Source organism: Canis aureus, chromosome 14, assembly GCF_053574225.1.
Source record: "Canis aureus isolate CA01 chromosome 14, VMU_Caureus_v.1.0, whole genome shotgun sequence".
NCBI classification, from domain to species: Eukaryota; Metazoa; Chordata; class Mammalia; order Carnivora; family Canidae; genus Canis; species Canis aureus.
The window spans coordinates 49,255,420-49,278,283 of NC_135624.1; the positions used below are offsets into that span (position 1 = coordinate 49,255,420).

At 39.2% G+C, this 22,864-nt stretch overlaps 1 protein-coding gene across 5 annotated transcripts in view; it reads right to left on the reverse strand.

Annotated features, from left to right (window-relative positions):
- The window catches only part of SCFD2 (sec1 family domain containing 2), a 413,781-nt gene that overhangs the window by 224,988 nt on the left and 165,929 nt on the right, over positions 1-22,864 (reverse strand). For all 5 annotated transcript variants that reach the window (XR_013352219.1, XR_013352220.1, XR_013352221.1 and 2 more), the window contains exon 5: positions 7,937-8,186. Coding sequence is in view for 2 of the 5 variants with exons in the window: in XM_077847997.1 (XP_077704123.1) it covers positions 7,937-8,186 (250 nt within the window). In the remaining 3 variants the exon portion in view is untranslated. The remainder of the gene's footprint in view (positions 1-7,936; positions 8,187-22,864) is intronic.

Below are 22,864 nucleotides of genomic sequence, written 5' to 3' on the forward strand. Positions count from 1 at the left end.
CCAAACTAGGAGGGATACTTAAGGTCTAAGGAACAACTTCTCCAGGGAAAGAGTTTTAAAATTTTGAAAACTGTTTTTCAATTGGAATAGTGCCCTCAGGAGCAATAATCTGCAGATCTGCACAGTCTGAAATTTGATTAATTACTGAGGCAAACCTGTGAGATGAGGAAAGAATGCAGGGTAATACAGTAAAGGAAGCATAAGAGAAGAATTTCTTATTGGATCCTCATCTTTTACAATTTTCTGTTTGGAAGTACTTCATATTTTACTAAGAAGACCAACTTTCTACAAGGCTGGGAAAAGTACTTGGCCAACCATGAAAAATGCTTTGTTTGAAAGACATATCTCTACTAACATAATAAAGCATCTATGCCTTGTGGTAACAGAGATGAAAGTTTTTATAATAAAGTGGCAGACACAAATGGCAATAATAATTTTATATGGTCTGTGTTTACCTGAGCTTTTCAAAAGAGGAAAGCTGACATAAATCATTGCAACTAGATTTTTACTGTTGGTTGTAGAATGTGGCTTTGTTTCTCTATGGATAAGGGCCCAAAAATGCTTTCCATTTGGAAAGTGGACCTGACAGTACCATGAGGTACCTACCACAACCCACTGAAAAACAAATTCTCAACTGCCTCCTCATTCAAAATGGATGAAGAGACTCTCCTCTATTACGTTTTCCTGTAGGGGATGCAAGGGAACTAGTCAAGAGCTCACTAGACTACGTTTATCCTCCTAGTGTCCTTAAGAACAATGCTTTCCAAACTGGACCTGCCTTTCCTCATTTGTCTTATGTGATTGATCCTAAAAAGGGCCTTGGAACATAAGAAGGGATAGAGAAAAAAAACAAAACAAAAACAAAAAAAAACAAAAACAAACCTTAGGAAACAAGATCCCTTGAAGTGAAACACTAACAAAGTTGAAGAGAATGTAAAAAATCATGGTCACCCCCCCAAAAAAAAATCATGGTCTGCCATGAAGATAATTTATGAATTTTACCCAAATCAATGTGAACTTCTGATTATTCCAGTTAGAGGAACAGGCATCCTGCCACTATTTTATGCAAAAGTCCTGTGAATTATGTGGTAAAGGAAGCACAACCATACAGTTAGCAAGAAAAATACCATCTTCACAGGAGAACTTATGTAACATTTCTCCCACAAAACCTGCTCTTCATACTGTATTAAAAAATAATATTCCTGGTTTCTTGAGAGATTGGAGTGTCAGATTCGTGATCTCCTGGCAACAGTCAGAGGATCCCCAGCTTGACATCATCCCTCCCATGCCCTATCACCCTCTCTACTAAGACTGAATATCCTTTGCTAATTGTCATCACATTTTCAACGTTGTTTTTCTGTAACTGAACCACTTTACTTATATTACGTGCTGGACCCCATAAACACTTGAGTTTGAGACTCCTATTGTAACACATGGTTCCAAACGTACTTAAAGTCTGAGGATGCTATATAATCATGCTTTTGATATTTCTTAATTGAAAGATACTAGGAAAAATATTTTATAACTTCAACAATATCTTTAAATGAATTTACAATTTATAAATCATAATGGTATCTATAGAAACTTGCATATTTATATGTGAAGAGTAATAGTTTATAGATGATGCATAAAGCACACATGGAGCTGTGAACCTTTTGCTCTAAATCCTGTATTTTCCTAGGGATGCATGAGCCAAAAAGTTGGGAATCACTAGCCAGGTAAAAAGAATTCTGGCCTGTTAATTAGGAAACACAGACTCCAGTCCTATCCACGAACTGGCTGTTGGTTGGTGATTTGAGGCAAGTCAATCAGCATTTCAGGACCTTGATTTTCTCATGTGCAAAGTGAATAGACTGGATAACTGTTGATAGCCTTTCTAACCATAAAACATAATAACGTATGCCTTATGAGCCCTTACACTTATAAAAATCTTGGAAACTATGGGACCTACCAAAAGTGTACCTGGGTTTTGCCTAAAGACAAAAGGTTTATTAGGAAAGGAATCACCATGGAAAAAATGGTAACATAGTGTGACAACTACAACTCTACTGTTTCCAAATTTAGATACCATGTTAGACGCTCTGTCCCAAACCATGTTTGAAACATTAGCAGTAAGTTATGTGAATAAATTATCTCAAACAGGTGTGCCTGGGTGGCTCAGCAGTTGAGTGTCTGCCTTAGGCTCAGGGCATGATCCCGCCGTCCTGGAATCGAGTCCCACCTTGGGCTCCTCACATGGAGCCTGTTTCTCCCTCTGCCTTTCTGTGTCTCTCATAAATAAATAAATAAAATCTTTAAAAAAAATGATCTCAGAACACAGCACTATATATATATATATTTCATTTGAGTTTGGGGCATATTTTTTAGACATGTAAGCTATGGGCTCAGACTCACATATCTGTTTCAGATCAAAGGAGATACTGGGTATGAAAGTGCTTTAAACACTGTCATATTATTCAGAAATATCAGATACTATAATAATGATGTTATTAACTATTATTTTTCCAATGCTTCATGGCAACAAAATACCAATGATGATAAAAATAATGATAATGATGTAGAGAACAAACACTGACAGCATATGCACCAGGGTCTGCACCAAGCACACTGAAGATTTTATCTCATGAGTTTGGTACTATCATTACTATCCCTACTTGACTTATGAGGAAACTGTGAATCAGCGAAGTTAAATGACTTACTCAAGATCACACAACTACTAAGATCCAGAGTCAGAACTAAAACCCAGATACACAATTCCTAATCCTGTGCTTAGAGCTTTTACATTCCACCACCATTGTCCCTAGGGGTTCTATGCCTCAAGACCCTAGAGTAACAGCAAGTGTGGAGACATCTCCAATAAATATTGATCGATTGAAAATATTTGTGATGTAAGTCCAGTGATACTAGCACATAATAGCACATTATTTCAGCATATCCTATAAAAGAAACTTCAATATTATAACTGTAAAATTAAAGTACCTTGGGCATCACTCCACCTCATAGTATACTATCTTGCCTTAGAACTCTCCCTGTCAGGGAAGCCTAAAATGATAATTATAGCAAGTTTAATACAAGTTTGTTTTTTGGTTCTTGTTTTTTTACCTACTATTCATTCTCATCTTCTGTCTTCTAACAGAACCTTGACTTTGTTCATGATAAATATATGCCCAGTTAAAAATATTTAAATTCTCTAGGAGCCAGAGGTGGTCATGAAACTCACTTCTAGCCAACAATTAAAGTAGGACAGGAGAAATGTTATTGTTTTCCTAATACAAAAAAGGGCAGACTCTGTTAGTATATGCCTTTTACTTTCAACTTTCTTTCTTTATTGTGTGAAGCATGGACATAATAAGTCAAGGAGGGGTACCCACCTCATGACCATGGTGACAAAACCATAAGGAAGGAAGGAAGGAAGGAAGGAAGGAAGGAAGGAAGGAAGGAAGGAAGGAAGGAAGGAAGGAAGGAAGGAAGGAAGGAAGGAAGACATTGGAAAGAGCATGAGTTTTGCTGCCTGTCTCTGAACTTCCGGCTGAGAAAAAAAATAAATCCCTGTTTGTTAAATTAATTTGGTTAATTTCCCACTACCTATATCCAGGTGTAACCCTTATACAATGATACAGTAAGTGATAATCCCAAATTATCAACAGGAAGAAGAATAAGAGTGTAATAAATATAAATATAGTTTCCATGGTATTAGCATGCCTCTATCTTGAAGTACAGATTTTTTTTAGATACTTTGAATCACTCATTCCCTAGCTTTACACTAAACTCAACAGATCTAGTCCCTACTGACCTTTCTTTAAAGACATAAAAATCCAGAGACATAAATCAATGAGTAATATAAAAGCTGTTTACCAAAAATAAATTTTTCCAAAATAGTTTTGGGTGTCAAAACTACATGCAAGTTTTGTTCTCCTTGTTTTCTGGTTCCAGAACCTTCTGACCAACACACCCTCGAGATCTGATTTGCTCCTAATAGGTTACATGTGTGCCAAGCTGTTTCACTTCAGTTTACAGGTTAGGTAGGTAGCGCTTGGAGTGGGCAAAGCCCCAGGGCTGGTTGCTTCTGACCAGAAAGTTCTGTCCAGTTACCTGAGTATACTATGCAAATGTACTCATTGTCTATGGGTGTAACGATGTGAATAAAGCTGGGAAGCGCTGCCCGACATGACAGCTAGATGCTATCAAAAGAACAACAGCCATAGAAGAAGATTTACAGTGTGTATGGATTGGAACTTAGCTCACACAGATAATATCATCTTATTTTCAGTAAAGTCATTGAGTGGTCATCAATATGGCACTTATGTTTACTATCAACGTTTAAAGGTGGATGATATGAAGACTGACAAACTCTGCTAGGAAATGACAGAGCCAGGACTTTTGCATCAAGAATTTCTACATCTAAGCTTTATGCTTTATCTGATATACACCCCCTTGTATCATGAGATTCCAAGTTTACACAAATTTTTAAAATTAGAATTTTTTTCATTCTCTGAAGAAAGTTCAAATGGCTTTCCTTGGTTTTCTCTTGTGACTGCTATGCAAACACTAACGTATATGGAAACCGATACTCTCTTTGAACTTAGCAAGACTGAGAAAGCACAGTCAATGACATTTTCAGGTCATACCAATTCTCTTTTTACAACTCCTATCCTTGACACCCAGAGAACCAGCACTTGTCATTTTGTATGAGTAGAAAAGAGAGGTTTTTTTGCCCACCGTTCTCCATAAAATTAGCTATCAAAAGGAAAATAGTATGCTGCTGTTGACCATGCTTAAGTTCTAGTTTGTTTTGCCAATTACAATTGTTCACTGTCCTTTCCATAAAAGGGAAGAATAGGGAGAAATGAAAGAAATTGCCAAAAGTAAATTATATATTCAACAAATAAAAAGGAAGTAAGAATTTTAAACACAGGGCAATTATTGTCAAGAGATATTATTGAAATAAAAATAATTTTAAAAAGAATTTTGCTACACCTATTTTGGAAAGTCAGACAACCAATAGATTACAGTGACTAGAAATAATATTTTAATTTCTTTTTTTTTAATTTTATTTATTTACGATAGTCTCACACACTGAGAGAGAGAGAGTGAGAGAGAGAGGCAGAGACATAGGCAGAGGGAGAAGCAGGCTCCATGCACCGGGAGCCTGACGTCGGATTTGATCCCGGGTCTCCAGGATCGCGCCCTGAGCCAAAGGCAGGCGCTAAACCGCTGCGCCACCCAGGGATCCCAATATTTTAATTTCTTAAAAGCAATGCAGAAACAAAGAGAATACATGCACAAAAACAGGAAAGTATGAGGAAACATAAGTAGCTACTATAGACAGAGTAAAAAGAACAGGTGATATCTACAATATTACCCAAGTATTAATATTATTTACTGTTTGTAAAATACAAACATGACGGAATGGCTGAGCATGCACAGCATACAACAAACAGTAAGTGTAAGCACGTGTTAAGTCATAAAATATATTAAATGCAATCGTTATGGAAGTGAGCTGATGGTAGGTTTTAAAGATCTGGGCTCCAGGACCAGAACGCCTGGGTTCAAATTCTGATCCTTTTTTACTTTTGGGTGATGATCACATGCTTGAATATTCAGTACAGAAAAAGTATTATCTCCTTGGTTCTATGAACATTTAGATTAGTAAAAGTATAATGAGTGGAATTCTACTGATTAACTGCTTGTTTTCAATAATACTTTTAAACCAAATTTCATCCACCCCAAGGTGTGTACAAGGCATGAAACAAATTCCGCCACTCAGGAACAGGTAGGTGAGCCATGACCAGAAACTGGAATCACATCAACCCAACACTGTGCACAAGTTCATGGTAAAGCCAGGCTAACCTAGTTTCACAATGGGCCAGGCACTAGGAAGGTGATTCAAGTCTTCCAGGATATGATGGACTATCCCCCCTTGTTCTACAAGATCGAGTCACTGCTACCCCAACACCATCCTAGTGCTCTCTGTCCTGAGATGTAAACAGTTGCGTCAGCAGCTCACTGGAAACATAAATCCTACTTATCGAGACATTTGACTTTCCAACGTACTTAACAGGGGTATGTCTATGGCCAAATAAAAGTCTATCTTCAGAAATAAAGTTCTTTTGGTGTCCATGGAGGTGGATCAAGGCACATGTATTCCACTGGTAGGTTCACTTACGTCAAATTTAAGTAGCGCATCGTGTCCACCCTGTTTAAACTATACATCCAAAGTTAATCTTGGTAGGAATGTATACTTTATATTACAAAATAATCATAAGATGCCTCTCAAGTTTTTAAATATACTAAGCTTTCCACAAATTCTCATTTTTTTAAGCTTTGTTTGTTAAACTTACTAATTTTCCTGATATAAACATGAGTGTATGGAAGTGTTTTTAAATGTGAAATCACATCTAAAAGCAAGAGAATGCAATATCCTAAGCAATTGCAAACACAGAAAGTAATAAAGAGTGAAATGCTAGGTCAATAAACACCTTGAGCTAGTATTAAATGAAGACTCTTCCAGCATGACTTCAATTCCCGAAATAATACAGTAACATCATAGCGTTACAGAAAAGCCATCCAAAGAACCTCGGCTAAAACAAATCATCTTTGTTGTCTGTTTCTGAAATTATGCATTTTAAGAATAATTCTAATTAAATTCTCCCAGCATTTGAATCTACTTTGAATCAAATTACTGTTCGAAGCACTGCATAAACTATATTAAACCTTTCGAAGTCTATATCCACTTATAGCCGAACAAACACACGCAATCGCATATAGTGCTGTAACCTAATGAAATGGAAGCAAATTCCACAAGTTTTCCTTCAGCAGGTTTTTAGTTGGCAAATAGGTTCTAGATGAAGCAAGGAAATGCTTCATTTTTCTGGAAACTTCATTCGGTTTCCATCTCATCAGGGTTTCATTTTCCATAAGCAAACATAGGAAAGGTCACCGTGGGCACGAAGGCCAGCACACAGGCATGGGGCACCTAGGTGGCCAGCCACGCAGCCTCTGTCTCAGTGATCCAGACACTCCCTTCAGGGAGGCACAGCAGGCAACAGGAGGAGACGCTGGAAAATACGGAACGTGCCTCAGTGGAGCCTTCCTGAATGCTGAGGTCTACACACACCTACACACACACACATGCATTCACGAATGAATCGGAGCTAGGTAATGTTTTCAGAGTATTTAAATTTTGCATGTAAGCTCCACATTTCTCATTCTTAAACAGATCTGGGCTCAATCCATATTAACGGAAATAAATTTTGCCCAAAATATAAACAATAAGGAGTTCAATAAGAAAAACACAAATGAATGTCTCTGTGAGTTACACCACAGTTCTTACTAAAAGTAAAAATGGTTAGATTTTATGATATTTAACTAGATGCTTTTCCCAAATCAGTACCGCCTACTTTACTGGCATGTTTGGATATTATTTGGGATACCACACTTAATTCAGATTCAAAATGAAATACAAGAAGTAAAAAATATGAGAGTATTCTTGGAAATTGCAATTTTCAATCTTATGACATAGCATAACATTAATCTTAGGGAACAGCTTTGTGTGTGTGTGTGTGTGTGTGTGTGTGTGTTTTAAGTTTGAATGACAATCTCAAAGAAAATATGTCAACAAAAGCCCTTTGAATAGGTTGTACATTTTATTTGTTCTTAAAGATATTACACCCTATGAGACTTTTGCTATTTTAACAAGGCTCTAAAAATAGGATCTTCGACAAGCAACTAGAAGGCAATTTCACTACAACTGGGGGAAAAAAAAACCTACAATGAAAATCTCTAATCCTAAAGGCTGGCTAGCATTCATCAGGCCTCATAAAATTCCAAACAACTCCAAAGAAGATGGTTACATCCTCTTCCTAAAATGCCTTTACTTTTAAACCTTTTCAGTATCAGTGATGTTTACATCCTGTATTTTTTATTAAACACCCACCTGTGATTTTTTGTAGCAAAGGTGACAACTCAGATTCTTCACAAAAGACCCGAGCCAATGCTTCCTTCACTTTTTCATCAGCTTCTCCCAGGTCTTTGTCCACTGTGAACTCTCCACTGACAGAGTAAACATATATCAGGAGGATCAACAGCTCTTCAGGGCTGTAGTCATCCTTGGTCCTCTGGTTCAAAGGCTTAATCATGGGCAGCAGCTGATTTAACACAACAGACATTGTCGACTCCCCAATGCTCTGAAATTAAAGGTAGTAATAGGAAAATAGATCATTCTTGTACAAAGACATGATTAATGTCCTGCACCAGTCCAAAGATAGCTTGCAAACAAGTTTGTGATGTTCACCGACTAGACTGCTTTTTATTTGTCTGTTTCTTGTCCTGGAGAGAATGCTGCAAGAAATTTGGCAGTAGGTTGACTGGTGTGATCTAGTTTATAACACAACTAATGAAGCTGTAGACACTTTTACATTCTCTTACATATTGCTGAAACAAATAAGAGCCCACTAGTTTAATAAGTGTGAAGTACTTCAGATACCAGAGGTTTTACATTTTAAAAATGCATTTTTAAGCAATATGATTTAAAAATGACATATTTAAAGTGATATGACATAAAAACATGTCAGCATCTATATATCCAAACAAATGCTGACATTCTTTTGGAGGAATTCCCTCCAATTTCACAGTATATTCTTTTTCATATTCTCCATTTTGGCAAATATCAGAATAGATTTTATTTTAAAATCAAGTTTGTTTTAATTTTAATTTATTTAAAAAATTTTTAAATTTCAATTCCAATACAGTTAACAAACAGTGTTAGTTTCAGGAGTACAAAGCAGTAATTCAACAATTTTATACATTACTCAGTGCTTATCATGAAAAATGCACTCCTTAATCTCCACCACCTATTTCACCCACATTCCCTCAGGAAACATCAGTTTGTTCTCTACAGCTAGAGTCTGGTTTTTCGGTTTTCTTCTTCTTTTTTTTTCCTGTGTTTTGTTTCTTAAAGTCCACATCTGAATGAATCATATGGTATTTGTCTTTCTCTGACTGACTTACTTTGCTTAGCATAAAAATACCCTCTAGCTCCATCCATGTCATTGCAAATGGTAAAATTTCATTCTTTTTTATGGCTGAGTAATATTCTGTTGTATATATACATGACTTCTTTATCCATTCATCTTTTGAGGAACACTTGGGCTGCTTCCATAATTTGGCTATTGTAAATAATGCTGCAATAAATATAAGGGTGCATATATCCTTTCAAATTAGTGCTTTTTTATTGTTTGGGTAAATATCCAATAGTGTGATTACTGGATCATAGGTTTTTTTTTGTTGTTATAACAATGAACAATCATTTTCTGCTAAACCTGGTGAACAGACTAAGGGATCAAACTGGGCAATATCACGTAGGGCTCAAGATATCTTTGGGTGAAACTGAAGGTAATTTACTTTAAAACTTAAAAAGGGGGGCTCCTGGGTGGCTCAGTGGTTGAGCGTCGGCCTTTGGCTCAGGTGGTGATCCCAGGGTCCTGGGATTGAGTCCCACATTGGGCTCTCTGCATGGAGCCTGCTTCTCCCTCTGCCTGTGTCTCTCATGAATAAATAAATAAAATATTTTTTTTTTTAAAAACTTAAAAAATGTTTCCTTTTAGTTCTTCCACTAATTTCAAAATTCCTTGCATGTGATAAGAGCATTGCATTTCTGGAGTAACTGCATAACGTCTAAGTAACTATACCATGTCTCATACAAATTCTGAGATTTTTGGTGAATAAATTCTCATTTTAAATATGTATTTTAGGGGATCCCTGGGTGGCTCAGCGGTTAAGTGCCTGCCTTCAGCCCAGGGCATGATTCTGGAGTCCTGGGATCAAGTCCTGTGTCAGGCTCCCTGCATGGAGCCTGCTTCTCCCTCTGCCTGTGTCTCTGCACCTCTCTCTCTCTCTCTCTCTCTCTGTGTGTGTCTCTCATGAGTGAATAAATAAAATCTTTAAAAATAAAAAATAAGTATGCGTTTAATTTCACTTATAAGATAAAATAATCCTATAAAATAAAACTCGACTATTTGTATTTATATTAAAATCAGGGGCCAAATGATCATAACTGCAACTTTCATGTCATTCATTTAGAAGGGTTCGTTGAGGACCTACTATGATCTAGGTACTACACTGGGTCTAGGGATACAGCAGTGAACAAAACAAATCCCTTGCTCTCAAAGAGCTTACATTCTAGTTGGGTGAAGCAGATAATTAAAAAGCTGAAGAAGCAAAATATATAATATAGTAGATGGTGATAAGGGCTATGGAGAGGAATAAAGCAGGAAACAAGGAAGATGAGACTGTAGGGTGTGGGTATGTTTAGGTGTATGAAAATATACTATTTTAAAGAGGAAAGGCGAAGTTAAGAAGGGAGTGTTGGAATTTAAAAAATAAAATGGCCTATAGAAATGCTCTTTGAATGAAGTTGATGGCAAGCAGCTGGATGTGATTCTTTATTGGGATGACTACCCCAAAACGAACTTTTCTAGTCAAGTCATTTCCACACCTGGAAAAATTTGGATATATCATCTCAAGGTTAAGGTTCACAATTATATTATTTAGTACATGAAAAACAGCTGTTACCATTTATGTCCACTAAAAGTCTTGGATGTTCACAATGCACCAAACAAAAACAAAATGATAAGTCTCTGGAATGAATAGGTACAGATGGAAAAGAACAGGAAGATTTTACTGTTACATGGTGACAAGACACAATTTACCAAGTGTAAACACACCCACTTCTCAAAGGAAATGGCTGAAACGTTTGAAGTCATCCTAGGACTGTCCTACCGCCTCAGGAGTCTCTGGAGAAAAACATTTAAGTATTCTTTGCTTTACAAGCTGCCAAGAGCAATTTAAAATAAAGGAGCTGTGTGGTTGGCCTGTTAGAAGTGAGGCCATGGGGGCTGCAGCTCTCATTTTTCCTTTTTACCCTATCACCAACATTTTGGATAACATTAAGCAGATTCCTTCATTGCTTTATATCCCATTTCTAAAAACCAGGTATGTACATCAAGTATCCTATAGGAGCCCTATGATTGATTCTCTTCCAAGACCAAAAGGATTTTTTATTTTTATTTTTATTTTTTTTATCTATTTATGATAGTCACAGAGAGAGAGAGAGAGAGGCAGAGACATAGGCAGAGGGAGAAGCAGGCTCCATGCAGTGGGAGCCCGACGTGGGATTCGATCCCAGGTCTCCAGGATCATGCCCTGGGCCAAAGGCAGGCGCCAAACCGCTGCGCCACCCAAGGATCCCCCAAAAGGATTTTTTAAAAGATAGTCACAAAAAGTAAAATATGATAGAATGATCATCATAATCATTTGAAAAGATTCGTCTACTAACATCTGGCCATGTAAGCATCATTTTCAAGTTTTGATCTAATATTTTTCCTGGAGAACAAACTCCCTCATTAGTGACCCTCTAGCAGACCTCTGTCAGCTAGGTAATGGCTCTGCACATTTATAAAATTTGTAATTTTATAAAATTAATTCTAATTTATAAAATTTATAAATTTATTTATAAAATTACATTCTAATCTGCTTAAAGCATTCCCAAAAGCTAATTATTGAATTGAATACAAAGCCAAGAATACTTATAAGTCTTAAATAGGCATGAGATGTTGTGGAAATAAAGACTCCATTTCAAATGCCCAGATTCCAAACTTGTCTGTACCACTAACTAGCTCCTTAACTTCATAGGATTCCTCAGGATCTCTTTGTCTCTAAAATGACATGATCTGACCAGAAGATGGCCATTACCATTGGTGACTGTAGCAGTGAATCACATTTCATTGTTGGCTAAACAGAAAAATATAAATGCTCAGAAAAGAAAAGTTTTACTGCAGAAACAAATGTAGATATGGAAATATCATAGGTATTTGTATGACATGGGCTGATATACATACATCTATTTCCTAGTTCTGCCACCGAGAGGATCTTGAAGTAATGACACCCTGGTAGCAATGAGCACACCCAGTAGTCAGATCTTGGTTTCTAATATCATTTGCAAATAAAAGGAATCAGGGTTCTCAGAGAAATGGCCAATTCTAGGAATGAGACAGGGGAAATATAAGAAGAAATTGGAAGATCTTGTTGTGATGGAAAGTAAGTCCTTAAAAAACAAAAGGATGAGTAATGTCAACAGGACACAGGAAACAACTGGAAGGCCTTCCAGTGGGCAAAACTGAAACAATTTGTGTAAGAAAATAAAATAGTAACGGATTATAACCCCAAGACAAACAAATGTGCTTCGCCCCATACTGATATAAATAAGTGATTGAATGAATGAATGAATGAATGAATAAATGTAGGAGAAGAGATAAATGTTCCTTTCAGAAGAATTCCAAATAACTTACATAAATGTTGTCCCCTAACGGAGGTAGAGTTTAATGCCCCCACTTCTTGAGTGTGAGCTGCACATAATGACTTGCTTCTAAAAAACTGTGTATGGAAAAAGGAGGGAGGAGAATTTTATCTTAGAAGATCAACATTAACATCACCAGTGATAAGTCAAATGATATCATGCATCCTTGATACGATGTGATGAGAATGGCACTTCACTTTTGTGGTATGTTTCTCCCAATCCCATATTCCCACAACAAAAATAACAGATATATCCTAATTAAAGAACATTCTACAAAATGCCTAACTAGTACTCCTTGAAACTGTCAAGTCATAAAAAATAAGGGAAGACTAAAAAAGTAGCACACACCAGATGTGACTAATGACAAAATGTAATGGGATCCTGGGACAGAGGAAGAGCATGAGGGGCAGGCGAGGGGAATAGTGAAATCAGAATAAAGTCTGGAGTCTATAGTTAATAGTGAACCAATATTGGCTTCTTCATTTTGACAAATGTATGACAGTATTGTAAGATTTTAACAATAAGGTGAGAGATATACAGAACCCCCTGTACTATCCTGACAACTTTTCTATACATCTAAAAATAATCTAGACTAAAATATTTATTGGCAAGATGGGGAGGGGAGGAGAGAGGAAGCAAAGTTGAGGGAAGGGAAGATAAGAAGAGACAAATCCAGGTACTTTGGGATCTCCTTCTGTCAGACTGAAAATTCCAGGAAAGACGGTTCCAGCTGATAGCATCAGAACTCCTCACAAATGGAGCCATCAGCCAAGGTAAGGGACCAACTGGAAGCAATGAACTTCCCGGCAACAGCAAAGGGAGGCAGGGGGATCGTCTGGCAAGGACGAACAGGAGGGAATCCTACACACCTTGGCTTAGAAAGCCAACTAGACCCCCCTAGTACTCTCCACAAAAGCATGGCTCCAGACTGGATGCATTTCCATTTTCCAACACTCTCTGCTCTTAGAATGAAACCTCAATGAGAAGAAGGAAACGACCTAGATTGAAACCTTTTTAAGGCTGAAAGAATCTGGGGAGGATATATAATGAGGCTATAGGAGTAAAATTATCTGCCTGGGAACTGGCTGTAGCCCTTAATAAGTTGTGTGAACTCGGGCAACTTAACTTCTCCAAGACTCAGTTTCGTCACCTGTAAAATGGACAAAATACCACAAATGTCTGTGTATTAAGTAACCCCTCAAGTACTCATTTTCATATTGGGGCAATTACTCAAACTACTTCGTGGTTTATAAGACAGGAGTCCCCACAATGGGGCAGTCTTTGTAAGGACCCAAATGTAAAAGGACTCCCTGTGTTCTGAGGGTTGATTTTGGGGAAAACACTTTACCTTACATTTGAGGCCAGACAACATAAGGTTGCTCTCGAGAGCTAATAACAGAAGTAAATCACAAAGCACACTGCCTGGTGCACAGCCTCTGATAAATATTAAATGCCTACCACCACTACTGCCTACTACCCCCTGGACTCCCTGCTTAGCCGGTAGGAGAGATTAAGAGGAGTGGTAGGGATCGAGAGACCTTCTAGGAATAAGAAGCTCATAGTCTCAAAGGAGGGAGGAGCAGCCTGCAAGTGGTGGATGTGACACCACATCTGGGAACTTAACTGTAAAGTTAGTCAAAGGTTAAAGGCAATATAAACATTATTAAACACTGCCATGAAAAAAGCACACACAGAGCAAACCACAACCAAAGCAAAAAAAAAAAAAAAAAAAAGACTTCTTTATAAAGTACCAGGGATTAAATTTCTCATTCATTTTGATATAAACGGGCCAACCAGTAGGAGGTGGAAAACTAGAGCTGTGTCTACAGTGACAGAAACTTTTTATTTTTTTTTTTAAATTCTGCAGTCTGGAGCTCATGTTATTTTTGAATGAGTCCCCAGTAACTCCATACAAAAGGCTCTCTGTAAAATGCATGTTGTCTTTAGAAAAGCCTTTTTCTTTTTTGGCTGAATTAAAGCACCTCGGTGAAGTCAGAGTCGGGCTCTATGCTGGCTACATCTGCAGGCCTGAGGGGCCAACAGGCCATCTTCCTGGTGGCTGCCTAGCAAGGCAGGGCTCGTTCCTCACCTGCTCCTCTGAGGGGTCGCCTGCAGGCCCTCAGTGAAACTCGAAGCCACTCTACCATACTGCTGGAGAACCCATCTCTGCAGCTCCTCCAAGGTTCAGCTCAGTCTCCGCTCACAGGCTTATGGAGTGCTGCCAGCGAGGGGAGGGAGTGTCGAAGGCTCTTTGGCCCCAAAACCTCACTTGCCTTCCTTGTCATCCTTTAAATTCCCAGGATTAAGGCCACTCTGCTTCTTTGGGGGAAATTCTATATATGCCCTCAGGCAAAATGCAAAAATACACCAACGTACCTTGGTATATGTGGGGCTAATTCACTGATGCACTCCTTAATTCTTTAAAAAATGTTTACTGGGTACATACTAAGGGCCAGGCACCGGGCTACACTCTGGGCATACAAAGAACAAGGCAAGACACAAGATTCCAGGAGCTTACAGGTGAGCAGGGGTACGAGTAAACAGTAGGGGAGATGCAGTAAATCCTTTAGATGTTTTTGTCCCCTGTGGAAACACACCAGAGGGACACCAAGTCCTGGAAGAGATGGTAATTCAACTGAGTCTTACACCATCGACTATCATCTCAGGGAGGAGCAAAGTTCTGGGAAACGACCAATAGGATAAGAACCTTTTTTCATTCCTTCAGCAACTATTTAACATACACTTACTAAGAGTGTTTGGTAGGTAGAGTAATGACCCTTGAAAAAGGCCCACACTCTAACACCCAGAATATGAATATGTTATAAGCAAATACGGCAGACTTTGCCAATGTGATTGCGGTTACAGATCTTGCGACGGAGATTATCCTGCATGACCTGGTGGGCCCAGTCTACTCACAAGAATCCCTAAAGTAGAGACCCTGTCCTGGCTATGGTCAGAGAGAAGCGCAATGCTGCCAGCTGTGAAGGTGGAGGAAGGGGGCCACAAGCCAAGGAACGCAGGGGTGTCTAGACCAGAAAATGGGAGGAGATACATGTTCCCCTAGAGCCTCCAAAAAGGAATGCAGCACTGCCAACACCTCAATTTTTTTAAAATGATTTTGCTTTTTTATTTATTTGAGAGAGAGAGAGAGAGACAGAGACAGAGAGAGCGTGTGCTCGCACAAGCAGTGGGAGGGGCAGAGGAAGAGGGAGAAGCAGGCTCCCCACCGAGCAGGGACCCCCAACATGGGGCTCCATCCCAGGACCCCGGGATCATGCCTGAGCTGAAAGCAGACACTTAACTGACTGAGCCGCCCAGGTGCCCCCTCAACACCTCAATTTTTGTCTAGTGAGACCGGTGTTGGACTTCTGACCTACAGAGTGTAAGATGGTACACTTATGCTGTTTTAAGCTTCTAGGTTTGTTTTGCTTCACTACAACAGCAATAGGAAATGAATACAAGTGGTTTTGTGAGGGAGGGCATGACAAGCTCCGCATCAGGACCCAGAGCCCAGACAAAGAACCTGGTACATGGCAAGGCCCCATCAATACTTGCCAAAGGACTAATTAAGCAAACAGAGCAAGCATGAATAGGTACCTCGGTGGCACTCATTCCATCTGTCCCAAAGGGACAGTGCTGGGGAGTGCATTCAGGGGTATCGCAAAAAGGGAGAGCAGAGAGACACACCAAATTTAAAATTTGCTACTTAACAATTTTTTTCTAGAATTAGTCCCAAACCATGCAATCTCATATAAGCTAATATTCATCAAGCTCCGAATAATCATTAAGACAGTGGTTTTCAAGATGTGGTCTATAGACCCAAGATCCCGGTGGTCTTTTCAGGATGTCAAAACTATTTTTTTTAACGCTACTAGAACATTCTTTGCCTTTTTCACATTACCGTGTTGACATTCTCACTAATAGCGCAAAAATAACGGTAGGTAAGATTGCTGGTGTCTTAACAGAACAAAGAAAATGGCTCCAAACTATGCTAGCAGTCACTGTACTCTTTACCATTATACTATGTATCCACAGATGGAATTTCTTAAAAGCCTAATTCACGTAAGAATGCCATTGATGAACCAGTAAAAATTATTAATCTTACAAAACCTCAAGCCTTAAATGAATGTCTCTTTAATATGTTGTGTAACAAAGTAGGAACTATGCATAAAGCATTTCTCCGCTATCCTAAAGCACAATGGTTAACTCAAGGAAAAACATCTATGCAATTATTTGGGTTGTGAACTGAACTAATTATTTCTGTCATGTAAAACCATTGTTACTTGAAAGAATGACAGAGAAATTGCTATTATTAAGACTCAGATATTTGGCAAACATTTTCTCAAAAATGAACAAAGTAATCTTGTTCCTTCAAGAAAAACAACTGACATATTTATTGCCAATGATAAAATTCTGGCTTTTAAACAAAAATTCAAATTTTGGAAAACTTATGTCGGCCACTGGCAGATTCTCTGTACTTAAACATTTTTCTGATGAGATCAATGGTGACATTAAAAATGTGATTATTTTCAATTGCATAATGAATTGTGTCAACATTTGGAAGATCTATATAACTCAGTGAGCCAATATTGCAAATGACCAAGATATGATGTAAGAAATCAAGAATAGACAGAATATCTATCCAAAATACATGGTAGACCAGTGGATTTTAATGTAAAAGAGCACAAAAAGCTCAGTGGTATGGTTTCAGATTCCACATTACAATTTACCCTTAAGAAATCACTGTTTGTATCAAAATATCCCTCCCTTTTCCAACTATGTATCTGCACGAGGCTGGATTTTCTTCATAACCTTCAACCAAAACAACATATGGCAGCGTACTGAGTGAGGAGGCAAATATGAAGATCCAGCTGTTTTCTGCTCAGTGAGACATTAAAGAGATTTGCAAAAATATAAACCAATGCCATTCTTGCTTACTCTTTTTTGTTTTGGAAGTATAGTTATTTTTCATAAAAATATTTACGTTAGCATGTAACGGGTTTGTTACTTTTAAAGGAATTAGAAATAAATTAAAATTTTCTCAGTTTTAATTTCTAATATGGTAAATACCAATAATCATCAACTTAAAAAGAAAGTTCATCATTTTCTACTCTCTTTTCCCCTCCTTGTGGCTAAAACACAGATAAAGTAGTGGCAGGCTTGCTTCAACTGTGTTCTTTGGAGGAAAGCAGAGCAGTGTGCTTCTTTAAATCAGAGCTTCTAAAAATGTAATGTGCCTGTGGATTACCTGTTGAGCACCGATGCTGATTCACTAGGTTTGGGATAGAGCCCAAAGATTCTGTACGTCCTACAAGTTCTCAGATGATACCAAGGCTGCTGGTCCGTGGACCACATTTGAGTGGCATCTGGACAGGATCACCTAACAACTTCCAGACAGCCGTGTGTATAGGAAATGAAATATCCTGTTGGAGTCACTGTAATCCTAGATTCCTTCAGTTTCTCACCTTAATCTGGATACTAATATAACTCATAAACTTGTATCTCCAACCAAATCTCTCTTCTCTGTTCCCTACCCATAAAGTCAACTGTCTGTTGGACTTTTCCACTTATATATCTCATCTACACATTTTTTAAAAAGATTTATTTGTTTATTTTAAAGAGGCAGTGCACCAATGGGAGGGGCAGAGGTAGAGCAGAGAGTCTTAAGCAGACTCCTCGCTGATTGTGGAGCCTGACTTGGTTCGATCTCATGACTCCAAGATCACAACTCAAGTGAAAAATCAAGAGACAGATGGTTAAGTGACTGCACCACCCAGGTGCCCCTCATCTGCAAATTTAACTCAACATATGTAAAAGTGAAATGAAGGGTTTTTTTTGAAATGAAGGTTTTTACTGCCAAATCTGCTCTTTCTTCTGCATTCCCTATCCTGTTTTCTGGTGCCACTCTTCTTCCATTTGACCAAGATGGAACCCTGCGCTCTACTGAAGCTCTCTCTTGTCCCTGCCACATCGAATCAGCCACCAAGTCCTCATGACTTTTTATCTCCGTCTCCTCTGTTCCTTCCTCGATGCCCTAAATTGTAACTACCATTATCTCTAGCCATGATTTATCTCATTTTAAACCAAAAATTTAATCTCTTTAAAATTATGTTATGCTTTCTACTGCCTTCAAGATCACGCCTTTAATATGACATGCACAATTCTGTTTTGTCTTTACCTTCATAGCCCACATATCTGTTCAGCCTCGCCCATCATGAATACTTTCCTTACAGGTGATTCTTCAGCTTTGCTGAACTACTAGCATTTGCCTCTGTGCTTATCTCTCTGCCTAGAATGTTCTCTTCCCTCTTCTCTACCTGGTTTCATGATTCAACTCAAGCGTCATCTCCTCAGAGCTTCCCTAGATGTGTAAAATGTGCCTACTGTGATCCTGGAGAAGCCTCTTTTTCCCTCTACCATGGCTCTATCAAACTGAATTGAATTATTTATGTCTAGCTCCCTTCTAGTACTGAATAATCCTTGGTGGCAAGAATCACGTCTTATTCCAAAAGCTATCTCCAGCACTTAATTCACTCCTTTGAACATTACCTCTATAATGAAGCAGCTGACCCCAGAATAAGAGAAATGAACACTTACAAAGATGTAATTATAGATTATCTCATTTAATCTTCCTGATTACCCTGTAACACAGGCATGATTATTTCAGAGGCAGAAAATGAGGATGAGAAAGGTTGCTTGTCAAGGACAGCAGCTAGTGAACAGCTGAATTGGGATCCAACTCAGGACTGTCTTTCTCCAGAACCTGTATCTGGCTACTATGCATCTCCTCCTCCAGGGTTTCCTGGTCACAGGGAATCCTGAATTTATGGGGAAAGCAAATCCAGACCCTTGAGACCGAGTATGATACCAGGATTCTGACTAAAACAAATCATCAAGGGAACCCAGCAGATGAGATAAGTCACAGGTGATTTACTGACTTGCAACTCCTTAGAATCTCCCAAAAAGGTACAGGACAGGCTCCAGAACCTCATTCCAGGTTTAAATTCCTCTGGTAGAGGGATATGTAGTTTTGGCCACAAATGTTAAGGCAGTATTTCTCATTTAGGGTGTCACCATGCCATGTTTACCTCCCACTCCAAGCCCTGTGACAGCTGGGGGGCACCCAGGGCAGGCAGACCACCGGGCAAGACCTCCGGTTCTGTGTAGCTGTTAACCCAGGGTATCCTGCACAAACAGCCTACCTTTCCACATGTATCTGCAACTACGTGAAGAAAAGGACAGGATGCACTGGAGAGATACGCAACAAAATGAATCAGATGCTGAAGTCACCAAAGATGGCAGGAGTGGTCTCCGGGGGCTGCTGAATTAAAGGCAGTAGATCGGGGCTACAGCGTGGGCTTCAGATGAGGAGCAGCAGAAAGAAAGTGGTAGATTAATGATGTAGACCTTAGTATGGACAGGCTCAGTTCCTTTCACAAGATAAATGGGAAGGTGGTAAGATGGGGCAGAGAAGAACACAGATGACTCAGAGCCACGCGGCCCGCTGTTAGAACTGCTGCTTTCCTTTCCAGATGAAGCAAAGGAATGGTATAAATCAGAAAGGTGTTGTAAAAGGCTATCATGCAGGGTGTGGCGAAGAGAACAGAGTGTGAGGGGCCAGGACAGAAGCAGGGAGACGGTTAGGAGGCAATCAGTAACCTAAGTTATGGGGCTTGCTCTGCAGTTGGCACATTGCAGGTGGTGTGGATTGGTGGAGTCCAGAAATACTGTGAAGCTAAATCCAGCACAATTTGCTGATGGACTGAATACACCGTGTGAGAGAAGAGATGAATGTAGAATTACTCCAATGTTTTTGGAAGGAAGTTCAGAGTAAAAGGAGGTGATTCAAAGGAGATGACGGAGAGGGTGGGATTGGAGGATAAGAAGGGGACAGATGTAAGTATTTCAGAAAGGGGGATGTCTAAGCTCGGGATGGTGAGAAAGGGGCCCAGCATGAAACGAAGGATTCTGGAGTGAGCAAAATGATGGCACGAGTGATGCATGAAAAAGTTAAGAGAGTGTACCGAAAAGGCTTCATAGAAAGAATAGGCAGTGTAAAGTAGCCCAGAGAGTCTAATTTCAAAGTATGAATGTATTTGCCCGAATTTATCCCTGTAAGGGCCACTTGCCGCTAAATGGCATTCTGTGTCTGTGGGGCGAATGACCCCTCGGCACTGAAAAATGATGAAGTCCTCGGAGGCAGTGAAATAGCTCCTACAAACGTTCTCTCCCACTAAAAATGCCATCACAGAAAAGTCATGGCATGGTCACACAGCGGAATAATACTACATCACAACTATAAAGAGTGATCCACATTCTCCTAAGACAACAAATGGTTGACTCTCACAAATACAATGTTGGATGAAAAAGGCCAGAGAAAAAGGCCATATTGAATGATTCCATTTATGTAAAATACAAAAACCAGGGAAAACTAATCTATGTTTTTAGAAGTCCCTGTCCATGGGAAGGAGGGAGTCACTGGGAGGCAGCAAAAGCGGGGGCTTCCACGGTTGCTGGTAATAGTCTGTTTCTTGATCTGGGCGCTGATTTCACAGATGTCTTCAGTTAGTAAAAATTCGTTGAGCTGTACTTTTGTGTATGACATTTTACTTCAATAAAACCTTTTAAAAATGCCATTACACCGGGCCACACTTCCTGTATCCTGGGAAGAACAGAGCTATCTACTTGGAGTTCTTATTACAGATTAGCATTTATCCAAAGCAAGAGCAGGAACCTGTAAGAAGCTTACAGGAGTTATCAAATCATCTAATTCAGTTACGACTTCACTTGGGCTAGCAGGAAAGGCGAAGGCCTTGATTTCAGAGAAAGACAAAAAGAACAACTTTCAATGGCTGTTGAGTTTAAAACACACATGTGTTTTAGGAGGGATATAAACTTTTTTTTTTTTGTACTGTTTTCTTCCCCATCTCCTGGGAAATGATGTTACACTGTGCTTCAAACAGAACTGCCAAGTTTAAGAGGCTGTTTTCTGTAAACAGGCCAGCTGGGCCATAAGTTGCAGAAATGAGGGACAAACTACTTCTTCAGAAAAGCAGAACAGAACACCATAGGGAGTTGGGAACTGTGCATCCAACAAAATCTCCAGCCGTTTGTCTTTACTGGGCCACCTTTCATGATTTAAGAGCTCTCTTTGCCATGTTATCATCAATCAATTACAATGATTGAGAAGCCTCTAAAAACTGGAGTTTTTAAAATGCAACTATCCGTGACCTAAATTTCCTGCTGGCTCTGTTGGCCCCAGGTTAGGCCAGTTTGTCTATCATCAAGGGAGCCAATAAAAATAATAAAAACAGGTCAACGCTGGGCTTTCTGAAGCTTGTATAAAAATATTCGCACTCTTCCAATCAGCACCAACTCAACGTGTCCATTCTTTGCTGGAGCTCTCAGTAAATTCTGCCTCTAATAACAAAATAGTCTATAGGATGTATATATTATCTGAGAACTCATCTTTTCTCTCCTCCCCTCCCCCCCTTTTCTTCCTTCCTTGCTTGCTTGCTTTCTTTTCAATTTGGCTAAGCAACAATTTTGCAACTCTTAGCAGACAACTGAAATGATGTCATTTTGCTGACTCCAGCAAAGGAGTAACATTTTGGCAAACTAGGAGATATATGAGAAGATGAAAATATAAATTTTAGCTATCTTAATGGAGAATGTGATACTGCACCTCCAAGCCTGTGATAGAATTTGACTTTCAGGTTCCACAGAGCAAAGCAAAGACTACTGAATGAGGAGGAGGGAGAGAAAGGTGGCGAAGGCAGCAGTAAAAGAGGTCAGTTTAAAGGTTGTCTGTAAAAACCAGAACAGATATCTTAAATACTATTTCCAAATATTTCATATCAGTTGATGGGAAGTAAGAAAAAAAAAAAAAAAAAGATGCTGTGCCGTCCAAGGCCTCAAGCTCCTTTATGAGAGTGACCAGTGACAGGGAAATCCCAGTAACAAAGCAGCGCTGCTTACACCCATGACTTGCCTGCAGAAACCTGCAAGCTCGGTGGATCTGGGACAAGGCCCCAGAGCCCCCTCTCCTCGAAAGCATCCCAGCAAAAATCTCAGCAGGCTGGACCATCTTATTCAGAAGCAATTACGATGCTCTCTGCTTGGAGGAGAAGTTTGGACAAATTCCAAAGAAGGCCTAAAGTCAGAGTGAGGACCCAAAGGTACCATCATGAAGGCAGCGAATCTGACTTTAGTGGTCTCTCCTTTCTCTGACTTTGCCCCTCCCTGAGGCAGGGAGGCCCCACCTGTATCAGAACTCATTGGCCTCCTGCCCATCAGTAAAATGAGGCACTCCTCCTATGCAAAATGAATCACTGGATGGCTAAATTCTTCCAGGAGAATCCCTCATTTTAAAAGAAAAAAACAGAATCTTAGAGGAAGTGAAATGACTCTATAATGGTTAAATTCTGGGTTCAGTGGTAGTCGAGCAGAAATTTGTCTTAGAAAGTCTTTCTAGAGCTCCACTGATCCCATTTTACAGAAATTAACTGA